Source organism: Bombina bombina, chromosome 2, assembly GCF_027579735.1.
Source record: "Bombina bombina isolate aBomBom1 chromosome 2, aBomBom1.pri, whole genome shotgun sequence".
Lineage (NCBI taxonomy): Eukaryota > Metazoa > Chordata > Amphibia > Anura > Bombinatoridae > Bombina > Bombina bombina.
In genome coordinates, this window is record NC_069500.1 from 31,865,265 (window position 1) to 31,878,754 (window position 13,490).

The 13,490-nt window shown below is 39.9% G+C and overlaps 1 protein-coding gene across 3 annotated transcripts in view; it reads right to left on the reverse strand.

The window, feature by feature from the left end:
• Window positions 1–13,490, reverse strand: part of PHF24 (PHD finger protein 24) — a 520,975-nt gene that overhangs the window by 323,350 nt on the left and 184,135 nt on the right. For 2 of the 3 annotated variants that reach the window (XM_053700988.1, XM_053700989.1), the window contains exon 2: window positions 4,008–4,404. In XM_053700988.1, coding sequence (XP_053556963.1) covers window positions 4,008–4,400 — 393 coding nt within the window. In that variant the 5' untranslated portion in view covers window positions 4,401–4,404. The remainder of the gene's footprint in view (window positions 1–4,007; window positions 4,405–13,490) is intronic. The other variant, XM_053700990.1, reaches the window with a different exon arrangement.

The window sequence follows — 13,490 nt, forward strand, 5'->3', positions numbered from 1 at the left end:
TTAAAAGGGCTTTTTGTAAATCAGCTCTTTTATCTGTAAAAAAAAATACAACCCCCCAACATTAAAACCCACCACCCACATACCCCTACTCCAACCCACCCAAACCCCCCTTAAAAATACCTAACACTAACCCCCTGAAGATCTCCCTACCTTGAGTCATCTTCACCCAGCCGAGCCCAATTCTTCATCCAAGCGGAGCAAGAAGAGGTCCTCCATCCGGTAGAAGTCTTCATCCAAGCGGGGAAAGAAGAGGTCCTCCATCCGGTAGAAATCTTCATCCAAGCGGGGCAAGAAGAGGTCCTCCATCCAGTAGAAGTCTTCATCCAAGCGGTGTCTTCTATCTTCATCCAACCGCGGCTCCATCTTGCAGACCTCCGACGCGGAACATCCTTCTGGCCCGACCACTACCCGACGAATGAAGGTTCCTTTAAGGGACGTCATCCAAGATGGCATCCCTCGAATTCCGATTGGCTGATAGGATTCTATCAGCCAATAGGAATTAAGGTAGGAAAATCCGATTGGCTGATTCAATCAGCCAATCGGATTGAAGCTTAATCCGATTGGCTGATCCAATCAGCTAATCGGATTAACCTTGCATTCTATTGGCTGATCGGAACAGTGATAGTGTAGTGTTAGGTTTAATTGTAACTTAGGTTAGGATTTATTTTACAGGTAATTTTGCAAGTATTTTAGCTAGGTAGTTATTAAATAGTTAATAACTATTTAATAACTATTGTACCTAGTTAAAATAAATACAAACTTGCCTGTAAAAGAAAATTAAATCCTAAAATAGCTACAATGTTACTATTAGTTATATTGTAGCTATCGTAGGGTTTATTTTATAGGTAAGTATTTAGTTTTAAATAGGATTAATTTAGTTAATAATATTAATTTTTATTTAGATTTATTTAAATACTATTTAAGTTAGGGGGGTGTTAGGGTTAGGGTTAGACTGAGGTTTAGGGGTTAATAAGTTTAATATAGTGGCGGCGGTGTAGGGGGGGCAGGATAGGGGTTAATAAGTTTAATATAGATGGCGGCGGTATAGGGGGGCAGGATTGGGGTTAATAAATTTAAGATAGGTGGCGGCGGTATAGGGGCGGCAGATTAGGGGTTAATAGGTATAATGTAGGTGGCGGCAGGGTCCGGGAGCAGCGGTTTAGGGGTTAATATATTTATTATAGTTGCGGCGGGGTCTGGGAGCGGCGATTTAGGGTTAGTAAGTTTATTTAGTTGTGGCGGGGTCCGGGAGCGGCAGTTTATTGGTTAAACAATTTATTTAGTTGCGGCGGGGTCCGGGAGCGGCGGTTTAGAGGTTAATAAGTATAATGTAGGCGGCGGCGGTGTAGGGGGGACAGATTAGGGGTGTTTAGTCTTGGGGTACATGTTAGGGTGTTAGGTGCAGACACTTCCCATAGGAATCAATGGGATATCGGGCAGCAGCGAACATGAGCTCTCGCTGCTGTCAGACTCCTATTGATTCCTATGGGATCCGCCGCCTCCAGGGTGGCGGATTGAAAACCAGGTATGCTGGGCTGGAATAGTACCGAGCGTACCTGCTAGTTCATTGATAACTAGCAAAAGTAGTCAGATTGTGCCAAACTTGCGTTCGGCACATCTGTAGTGACGTAAGAATTGATCTGTGTCGTATCGGAGACCGGCGGATCGTAGCTTACGTCACTAAATTCTACTTTTGCCGGTCTCTAGCCTTTGATAACTAAGGCGAATCAGCCTCGCCACAAATACACTGCAGAATTCCAGCGTATTTGCGGTTGACGGCTTGATAACTAAAGAGGGGAGTGAAACAAAGAGTGAGTTACTGGTCCACAATCTTCTTAACATATAACTGGTATTACTTTTATGTAAAATAATTAAAAACAGAATGAAAACACTCAGTGCTGAATAAAGCTGTTGTCAGATAATCTATCTTTGAGGAGAAAGCCCTCTTTAAATAATTACTAACTATATACAGTTAAACTAAACTTTATATATATATATATATATACAAGATGAAGGAAGGCACTCACTGGTCTTTTCATCAAGGAAGGGGAGTGTGTCCCCGAAACGTCACGCTTAATAAAGATTTGATGAAAAGACCAGTGAGTGCCTTCCTTCATCTTGTATACTTACCTGCTGGCACCCTGGCATTAGGATTTTGAAAGTGAGAGTGCTCTCTCTCTCTCTCTCTCTCTATATATATATATATATATTAGGATATGATAATCTAATATCTATGAAATCAAATTATTTATGCAAATGTATGCTAATTATTACAGGCAATAGTTGTTCACATGAAAGTTCCAACAATAATTGATGTGGCTTTATATTTTAAAATAACTTATTACTCTCTAAAAATTGTCTCTTAATAACTGTTTCAAAAAGAGCTGAAGATGTTTAGGTTTCATTATTTAGTTATTTTTATTTTATTTATTATTATCTAACTGATTGTTTATGTGTTCTGCTTTCCTGGTATAGTATATACTTTATATTAATACTTGAATTGTTATTATTGTATCATTTGACTTAATTTGTAATTTTAATAAACATTAATCATATTTTCTTTCATTTTCTTATGTGTTTGTGTTTGGAAGATTCCCTTGCCTTTCTTTCCTTAGCGTAATTTCCTTGAGACAGCGCAACATTGATATATTTTCTCACCACAATAAAAGCAAGGAACTGACACTTGTCTTCAATAAAACATCAAATAAATATGAACTTTTATTCAATTAGTAAAAAGCACCACTGTGAAATGCTTGTGCAATGTTAAATGCCGACAGCATATGCTGTCGGCATTTAGCGATGCAGGGCGGACATGATTCGCTATAGCGAATCAAGTCTGCCCGGGTTTGATAAATCTACACCATTGTTACAAACACACTCCAGATGGGCTATATAAATGGATCATCTACAGAACATTTATGCAAAGAAAAATCTAGTATACAATGTCCCTTTAAATAAATTGTAGCAAATATGGGAATTGGGTGTCCCTTAATGGTTTTCCTGTCTCACTAAACTGTAATTCTGATGTAAATTTATTTTAAAGAGTTTAGCTATTAAAAAACTTACAATCATTATTTATATATAAGTATTTGTAGCCCTAATAATGTAAATGATAAACTGCAATGACATAGGGGAGCCCTTCTGCCTGGTAAAGTAATAAATATTTGCAACATTTCCTGCTGTGTTACATTCTGTCATGAGTGCATATGATGGCCAATCAGTTATCCAGTCTACTTAAAGGGGCATACAAGTGGAATTTCAAATGTATAGCTGTGCAGGGACATTGCAGTGCTAAAATGAAATTCTCTAATTCATGCAAGTAATTGTAACACTATTGACCCTGTTTTTAACCCCATTAAGGGGTTGATTAGACTCCATGGCTATGTCTACTCAGAACCAGTGGATGTCTGTGGCTCTTGAGAACTACCTTTTGGTGGTTAAACATTCAGGGTCTGATTATCAAAAACTCACCGTGCATAGTGAGATAAGCAGAGTTCAAGCTAAAATTGACCTTTATAAACTCATTTGAGGAACCTCATTGTACTGATGAGACCTCTCTGATAATCCCACTAGAGCAGAGAGCATTAGATTCTCAGGCCCATAGACTTGCAGGGTTATTAGTGCCAAAACGTCATTCACTAGCCAATTAGTCCCTTTTAAACATCATTAGAAGCATTTGTTACATTATTGACATATCAGTGGAAGCCCTACTGCCCTACTACTTTATTAGCATTCCGAACTTCTTAATACAATATTTTTTGCAAGACAGTAAACACAACTATATTGCAAATCTTTTTCTAATACTATACAATTTAAATGACCTTTTTATGTCCATTTAAGAATGTGTTTGTGGACAGACAATAGTGAGAGCCCATGCTAATTGTGATTTCACTGAGCACAAGTGGTTGAAAACTTGTCAAAAGTTTAATTTGAATATGTTGTGGTGCATCAGGTGAGTGAACCCGACCCTGCTCATCTAAAATACCATTGAGCACATGTTTCCTTACCTCCTCCCGTTGCTCCAGGCTGATTTCCAAAGGGTCATCATCATTGAGTGCTCGTGTCGGCCTGATGAAGGCAGGTGGGGTGAATCTACTGGATTTGTCAAACTCCTCTGGCTCAACGCCTCGCCCATCCCGCAGTCTCTCCCACGCAGCCTGGTTGATAGGGTTCTCCTGTCGTGGCTGGGTATGGCATGGAGAAGCTGTGTTAGATTCACCCTCCTGGGCTTCTTCCAGTACTTGGTTCAGCATGTCAGCTTTGCTTCCTTTTCTGATGCAACCCTCAGATTTCCTCTTGACTGCAGGACGCTCTTTTATCCCATCCTTGAATGCAGACACAGCTATGCTGACCTTCTGCACTTGCTCCACTGTCTGCCTCTTGGACATAAGCACACCCATTCTGCTGTCAGAGAGACAAACACGTGATGTTACATTAGGAAAACTTGCAGTACCAGAACTACAGACATTGCATTTTGTCTGCAGATAAAACTCAATACACTTTACATGTGCTCAGCCTCTTTCCTATCTACAAAAGCTTAGTTAAAGGGATACGAAATCCAAAATGTTTCTTTCATTATTCAGATAAAGCAAGCAATTTTAAGCAACTTTCTAATTTACTCCTAATATCAAATTTTCTTCATTCTATTGCTATCTTTATTTGAAACAGGAGGAATGTAAGTTTAAAAGTCGGCCCATTTTTGGTTCAGCACCATGCTAGCGCTTGCTGATTGTTGACTAAATGTAGCCACCAATCAGCAAGCGCTACCCAGGTGCTGAACAAAAAATGGGCCCGGGTCAACCTTACTTTTCTGCAGAGAGCTGCCAGTGGCTTGTATGAAACAAACTGAAATGATACAAACCACCACAGTCTCTGGTGTGAAGGTGGGTGCATGGGGCACTTGCAGCATATGTGAGTATGACACTCAAAATGTGATAGAATTTTTTTCTTCTAGTAAAAGCTAATACAAGAATATTGCAAAAACGCTTTTATTCAATATTAAATGCTCTCATTGATATTTCACCACTGTGTCCCTATTATCATTAGTCAGTCAGTGCTCAGTCTCTCTGTTACGGAAACTAAAGCAGACATCTCGTTATACATATTTTATAGACAGACAGACAGGCATAGATATATTGTATATTATATTATATATTTTTCCCTTTGCATAAATTAAAGAACATTAACTTTTTAGTTTCATGTCTCATTATCAGAAGAGTTAAACAAGCATAAGGGACACTAGAGCAAAGCTCCCAAATTGTGACAATGCTTCAAGCATGGGGGACAGTCAGGAGCTCTGCTATTGGCCAGTAAGCAATTATTAGCTAAGTAGGTGCCAGCTTTTCACAAACACTTCTTGTTATTTTCAATTTAAACCGTTTTCAGATTATTTTTTCCAAAGAAATAGCTTGACATATCTGATTGCTAAACTTTTACATACAGTATAGAAAATGCTGCCTATGATGTACTTTATAATATGAAATGGTATTTAAAGTAGATATGTGCAATTCGTTTCGGATCGATTCGGAAATTCTGAAAATTTGGCAAATTCGGAGATTCGGATCGAACCGAATTTCCGAATTAAAATACTGCCGAATTTACCGAATAAATCCGAATTAGTTCGGATTTATTCGGTAAATTCGGATGGCCATGGATTACACTAGTATTGTACAGTATATTAGGTTATATCACTCTGCTATGGGTTACACCTAATATACAGTACATAATACTAGTCTAATACACAGCACATCCCACCTAACACTTACTGAAATTCCGAATTTCCAAACCGAATCCAGCTGAATTTCTTCGAATCCGAATGAATCCGAAATGAATCCGAACCGAATCGATTCAAAATTTTCCGAATTCGAATCGATCCGAACCGAAATTTGAAAAATTCCGAATCGATCCGAACCGAGCCGATTTTTTTCGCCATGCACATATCTAAAAGGAACATTAAATACCTCTTATTTTCTGTAACAATAGCACTTATCCCACAGTAGGGTGTTCAATAACCCCTTAAAGGGACATAAAACCCACAATTTTTCTTTCATGAATCAGATAGAACATACAATGTTAAGCACATTTCCAGTTTGCTTCTATTATTGTGTTTTCTTAGTTTTCTTGCTATCATTTGTTGAAAAGCAGGAATGTAAAGCTCAGGAGTGTGCAGCATTATATGGCAGCAGTTTTGCAACAATGTTATACATTAGCAAAAGATGGTAGCCCTATCTCCTGTCACATACTATAACTGCATATTCCCCTACAAATCTTTATCTCTGGTATGTCTCTATTACCTTAAAAAAAGCTTTATTTTCTCTGTCTTCCAGTTTGATAAGAAAGGTGCCATCTGCAATGTTTGCTTATGCCTTGTTTCATCCTGTTCTAATGTATTAACCTTTGTTAATTAGAAGCATGTGACTGTTATTACCTTTAAATTGAATATCCCCAGCTTGTTAGATCAGTGCAGCATTGCGTGTGTAGAGAGAGTTATAACAACGGAGTTATACAAAGGAGTAAACAACAGAGATAAGTACTTTTCAAATTTCAACAATTAAATGCAAACATGCTACACTTTCTAATATCTTTATTAACCTTTTCCTCCCTTCTCCTTAAAGTCACAGCTCTTCCATTCACAAACAGCACTCAGAACATTGATATTTCTCCTTCTCTTCTACATTCCCCTCTCTACAACACACATGAACTCTATTCCTATGTCACATCTCTCAGTCAGCCATGCTTCACTGATCCTAAACTTAAACACTTGCATAAGACACATTCTCATCTCCTTTCACTTACCATCTTTCTTCTTCTTGCAGCTGGGGATGTCTTACCTAACCCAGGTCCACCCTCTGCTTCCCTTAGATCACTACCCCAAATGACACCTCATACACCTTGCCCACGTAACCCTCTAAACCTCATTAACTGCACCTCTATTAGTACACCCCAATTCTTGTGTGCCCTTTGGAATGAACGCTCAGTATGCAATAAGCTTACATCTATTCACAACCTATTTATTTCACGGTCACTTAACCTTTTAGCACTCACTGAAACTTGGCTTTCCTCCTCTAACACAACTGCTGTAGCCTCTCTGTCCTACAGCGGCCTGCATTTCAGTCACATTTCCTGGCCTAGAGACAAACAAGGATTGGGAGTAGGAATTCTTCTGTCTCCACACAGTAACTTTCACTGCATTCCTTCATCCCCCTCTCTTTCCTTCTCATCTTTTGAAGTTCAGGCTATCCGCCTCTTCTCCCTTATAGCTCTTCGTGTTGCAGTTATCTATCGGCCCCCTGGCCCAGCATCACAATTTCTGGACCACTTTGAAGCCTGGCTTCCACATTTTCTCTCTTGTAATGTCCCTTCTCTCATCTTAGGGGACTTCAACATACCCCTTGATAATCCTAACATGCCTGCTGCCTCTAAACCTCTATCTCTTACCACCTCTTTAGGCCTGTCCCAGTGGACAACATCTCCAACCCACTGTTAAGGCAACTCCATAGACCTGGTCTTCACAAATCTCTGTGCTGTTTCCAACTCCCTTAACCTCCCCTTTCCTCTCTCTTAACACCATCTACTTACTTTCTCTATTACTCTACTTGCTATATCTTTGCAAGCCCCGAAAAAACTGCTACCTTACAGGAATTTAAAGGACATGGATCTCACAGACTTTTCTACTCAACTGAGTCCTCTGCTCTCTGACATTTCATCCCTCTCTTGTCCAAACCTTGTGACTCTACAGTATAATTCGGCACTAAAATCAACACTTGACAAAACTGCACCCTCCACTCTTCAACGTACATCAATCACTCGACGGCAACCGTGGCACACTAAACAGACCAGATATAGTCAGAGATGCTCACGGGCTGCTGAACGGCAGTGAAGGAAATCACGCACCTGTGCTGATTTCCAGCATTATAAATTCACCCTTAAAGGACCAGTCAACACTGCAGATTTGCATAATCAACAAATGCATGATAATAAGACAATGCAATAGCACTTAGTCTGAACTTCAAATGAGTAGTAGATTTTTGTTAAATAAATTGCAAGTTATTTCTATTTCCATTCCCTCTGTATCATGTGACAGTCATCAGCCAATCACAAATGTATATACGTATATGCTGTGAATTCTTGCACATGCACAGTAGGAGTTGATGACTCAAAAAGTATAAATATAAAAAGAATGGTCACATTTTGTTAATGGAAATAAATTTGAAAGTTGTTTAAAATTGCATGCTGTATCTGAATCATGAAGTTTAATTTTGACTTGAGTGTCCCTTTAAGTCCTACAACTCTGCGCTCAGCCTGGATAAACAAGTCTATTTCTCCTCCCTTGTGTCATCTCACACATCCAACCCCAGAAAGCTGTTCTCAACCTTTAACTCCCTTTTAAGTTCGCCTGCCCCCCCCCCACCCACTACCAACCTCACTGTTCAGATTATTGCTGATAACTTAAAAAATAAAATTGACACCATTAGAAAAGATATCTGCACCTTAAACCCCTCAAACCCAGCAATCCTACCCACCCCTTCTATTAACAAAAATCTATGCTACTTCCCTCCTGTAACAGAGGAAGAAGTCTCTGCACTCCTATCCTTGGCTCATCTCACAACCTGCCCACTTGACCCTATTCCTTCACAACTTATTAACTCTCTCTTTGCTTCACTAACCCCTACCCTAACTCATCTCTTTAACCAATCTCTCACCGCTGGCACATTTCCTGACACATTCAAGTGTCAATCATACCAATCCTAAAAAAGCCCTCACTTGACCCCTCCTCACCTACTAACTATCGACCGGTCTCCTTACCTCCCTTTGCTTCAAAATTATTGGAATGACTGGTCTATAATCGGCTAACTCAATTTCTCACAACTAACTCCTTACTTGATCCACTGCAATCTGGTTTCCGCCCTAAACACTCAACAGAAACCGCTCTTGCTAAAGTAACAAATGACCTGTTATCAGCTAAAGCAAAAGGCCATTACTCCTTACTAATTCTTCTTGACCTGTCCGCAGCATTTGACACAGTTGACCACCCTCTCCTCCTAAAAATACTACATTCATTTGGCATCCGAGACACAGCCCTCTCCTGGTTTGCATCATATCTATCAAACCACTCTTTTTCAGTTTCCTTTAACAACATATCTTGTGATCCTATGCCTCTCTCAGCTGGAGTACCGCAAGGCTCTGTCTTGGGCCCCTTGCTTTTCTCTCTCTATACATCCTGCCTTGGAAAACTTATAGCCTCCTTTGGATTCCAGTACCACTTATATGCTGATGATACCCAAATCTATCTTTCCTCTCCTGATAGCTCTCCCTCTTTACCCAACCAGATTTCTGACTGCCTCTCTGCAATTTCCTCTTGGATGTCTTCACACTACCTCCAACTCAATCTGTCCAAAACTGAGCTGCTTCTTATCCCCCCCTCTTCGAGACATCCAACACCTGACATTTCTCTGACGGTTGTAGACTCTATTCTCAACACTGTGACCTCACCTCAGGTCCGCTGTCTTGGGGTCACACTAGACTCAGAACTCAAATTCAACCCACATATACAAGTGCTTACCAAATCCTGCCGTTCACACCTACGCAACATTTCCAGAATTCTTCCCTTCCTTACTCAAAAAACTACAAAAATACTTATTCATTCCCTCATTTTGTCACGCAATTATTATTGCAATCTACTCCTAAATGGCCTTCAAAAACACCGCCTCTCCTCCCTCCAATCTATTATGAATGCTTCTGTTAGACTCATCCACCTAAGTTGCCGGTCTATATCAGCTGCTCCGCTCTGCCAGTCCCTACACTGGCTCCCGATACACTCCAGAATACAATTTAAAGTATTAACCCTAACTTACAAAGCACTTAACAGTCTAACTCCCAACTATATTTCCTCTCTCATCATGAAATATTCTCCATCCCGTCCTCTTAGATCAACCTCTGACCTACGTCTCTACACTCCTGTTATCTCTATGTCCCACTCCCGCCTCCAGGACTTTGCACGTGCTGCTCCTGTCCTCTGGAACTCTCTACCCCGCTCCATAAGACTTTCTCCAACCTTGTATAGCTTCAGACGATCTTTGAAAACTCACCTATTCAGAGAGGCTTACCATATCTACTCCATCTCTCCTAACCAAACTAATACATGAACTGCCTGACTCAGTGCTGCAACTGCAACCGATGTAACAAGCTACCCCAACCTTATGTCTCTGCACCCTAAACCTATAGACTGTGAGCTCTCCGGAGCAGGGTCCTCTTCCTCCTGTACTAGATTTGTTTAGTTTTGTTATGTTTTGCATTTTATCACAAATCTTTGTCATTGTATACCCTTATCATTGTACCCAGCGCTACGGAATTTGGCGGCACTTTACAAATAAATGATGATGATAATAATAATAATCTAGTGTTTAAGGCATGTGCACGGTACCTACTTAGGTATCTTGTAAACAAAGAATAAGATAAAAATAAAGCAAACTTGATAACAAAAATAAATGGGAAACTTTTTTAAAAATTGTATCTGGTTTCATGTCCCTTTAAGAAGTATTTCTTTGTCATGGGTTTTTTTTCTATTTATTTAATAATCAGTGACATTAAAAGACAGAGGAGAAACTCTTTACATTAGAAGCGATCAGGTTTTTTTCTCCATGTCAAACTGAGTGGCACGAAAAGAAACCCAAAGAGACAGATCAGGATATAGAGACGCAGACACCGACTGCAAATGGACGAGTGAGATAGTGACACAGAAACGACGACATTTTGGCGACATTAATGAGAATGGAGAATCCTATCAAATACCAAAGACACTGCAGGCCTTAAGTAGCCAGACAAGAGGAGAATGAATCTTCCCTCTGCCTGGGGATGTCACTTCAAGTGACTACTTTACAGTGTGGCACCACAGATGTTCTGTCAATGTACAAAATATTGCAATAATAAAAAGCCTGCGGAGGTCTATTAAACAAGCCTGACAAGCAAAGAGCTACAAAAAAAAAGCTATTGTAAAGCTTAGAAACTCTATGGGAGCTCAGACAAAACACAGGAGAATAGATACACTGAAGCAGAGAAGATAAAATAAAAATATTGGTCACAAAAAATCCATTGTGCACTCAAAGAAGCCCAGAGGCTGAGGCTACCAATAGATGGAATTATACGGTCACTGCACTGACATTTAGAAGGTTACTATTCAGAAATTCCGACACCCCCGGGTATTCTACTGACTTAAAAAAAAAAATCTAACTTTTACAAGAAATAGCGGACAAGTTAATTTTATCATTTTGGAACTCATCATAATGTAAAAATAATGACAACAGTACACTAAAAGCAAAACAGGAATTTGGTAGGACTTAAAGATAACAAGCTAAAGGTAGGTGCACAATGCAGGGCAGCGGCTACAAAGGCTAATAAGATGCTAGCATGTATTAAAAGAGGCATTGATGTCATTATATAAATCCCTGGTAAGACCTCGCCTTCAGTATGGAGTGCAGTTCTGGTGACCATTCTCGAAAAAAGACATTGCAGACCTAGAAAAAGTTTAGAGAAGGGCCACAAAGCTAATAAGAGGAATGGATAATTTAAACTATGAGGAGAGGTTAGCCAAACTGGGTCTGTTTCCTCTAGAAAATAGAAAATCCATAGTGAAAACCAAAAATAAAATTAAAAATAATTAAAAATTTGTTTTGGTGTCCCAATACATGATATCTCGCTCAGTAAACACTGAAAAACAATACATAACATTTAGAAAACATGTGTAAAAGAAAAGGTATCTTTAAATGGGTGTAATTGTTAAAAATGTGTCTGTTTTGTTATAATAACGTAATCTTTCTGAACAAAGATTGTTTCTCCAGTATCGCTGGCGCTGACAAGCAGACCACTAGCATACTGGAGCGTCCTTGCTCATTTTCACGGTCCAGATTTTTTCCAAAAATAGGAACCCCTAGGGGAACCGTGAGCGGGGTGCGCTGACAAAAAATATATGTTGATAACAGATAGTAAAAGTGATTAATGTCTATGGACAAACCATATTAGTCCATATGAAGAAATGGTGCTGTGTCTTTTGAAACAATAGAAATGTGCTGGCGGCGAGGCTCCTCTGGACTTCGGGTAGAAGGTGTCTGTGAATTAGAAATAACAAAGAGGGCGCCACATAGCGTGATATTGTAGATTCAAAGCCAAAATAGGTGAATAATGTAAAGGCTTACCAGAGGTAATGGCACCGTATAGTAACCGGTGCTGACAGGCAGGCTAACACTTTCAGTGGCTAGCACACTGGGTGGTCTCCGGCAAGCTGTTCACAGGTGATGTTCAGCGTTTCTTTGATTGGCGTCTGTGCGGCTGAAACCTGAGACGCTGCGGTAGAGCAGATACTTTGATGCCTTATCCAGGAAGGCTCAAAGGGAGAACCAAGGCAAAAAACAAATGGACAACTTCCGTATATTTAAAATCAGTAAGTTTTAATCCATAAAAACTGCTACGCGTTTCTAGACCATAAACCGGTCTTTTCTTCAGGCATACAAACAATGGAATGCCTGTTTGTACAGCCCTCTTCAGATCACCCCACAGATTTTGAATTGGATTCAGGTCTTGGCTCTGGCTGGGCCATCCCGAAACTTTAATCTTCTTCTGGTGAAGCCATTCCATTCTTGATTTGGATGTATGCGCTTGGGTTGTTGACATGCTGAAAGATGAAGTTCCTCTTCATGTTCAGCTTTCGAGCAGAAGCCTGAAGGTTTTGTGCCAATATTGTCTGATATTTGGAACTGTTCATTATTCCCTCTACCTTGACTAAGGCCCCAGTTCCAGCTGAAGAAAAACAGCCCCAAAGAATGATGCTGACACCACCATGCTTCACTATGGGTATGGTGTTCTTTTGGTGATATGCAGTGTTGTTTTTGCGCCAAACATATATTTTGAAATTATGGCCAAAAAGTTCAACTTTGGTTTCATCAGACCAGAACACCTTTTGCAAAATGCTTTTTTGAAACTTCAGATGTGTTTTTGCAAAATTTAGCCGGGCTTGGATGTTTTTTTTTGTAAGAAAAGGCTTCAGTCTTGCCACTCTACCCCATAGCCTAGACATATGAAGAATACAGGCAATTGTTGTCACTTGTACCACACAGCCAGTACTTGCCAGATATTCCTGCAGCTCCTTTAATGTTGCTGTAGGCCTCTTGGCAGCCTCCCAGACCAGTTTTCTTCTCTTCTTTTCATCAATTTTGGAGGGACATCCAGTTCTTGGTAATGTCACTGTTGCACCATATTTTCTTCACTTGATGATGACTGTCTTCACTGTGTTCCATGGTATCTAATGCCTTGGAAATTCTTTTGTACCCTTCTCCTGACTGATACCTTTTAACAATGAGATCCCTCTGATGCTTTAGAAGCTCTCTGCGAACCATGGCTTCTGCTCTAGGATGCGACTAACAAAATGTCAGGAAAGACCTACTAGAACAGCTAAACTTTATTTGGGGTTAATCAGATGCACTTTAAATGATGACAGG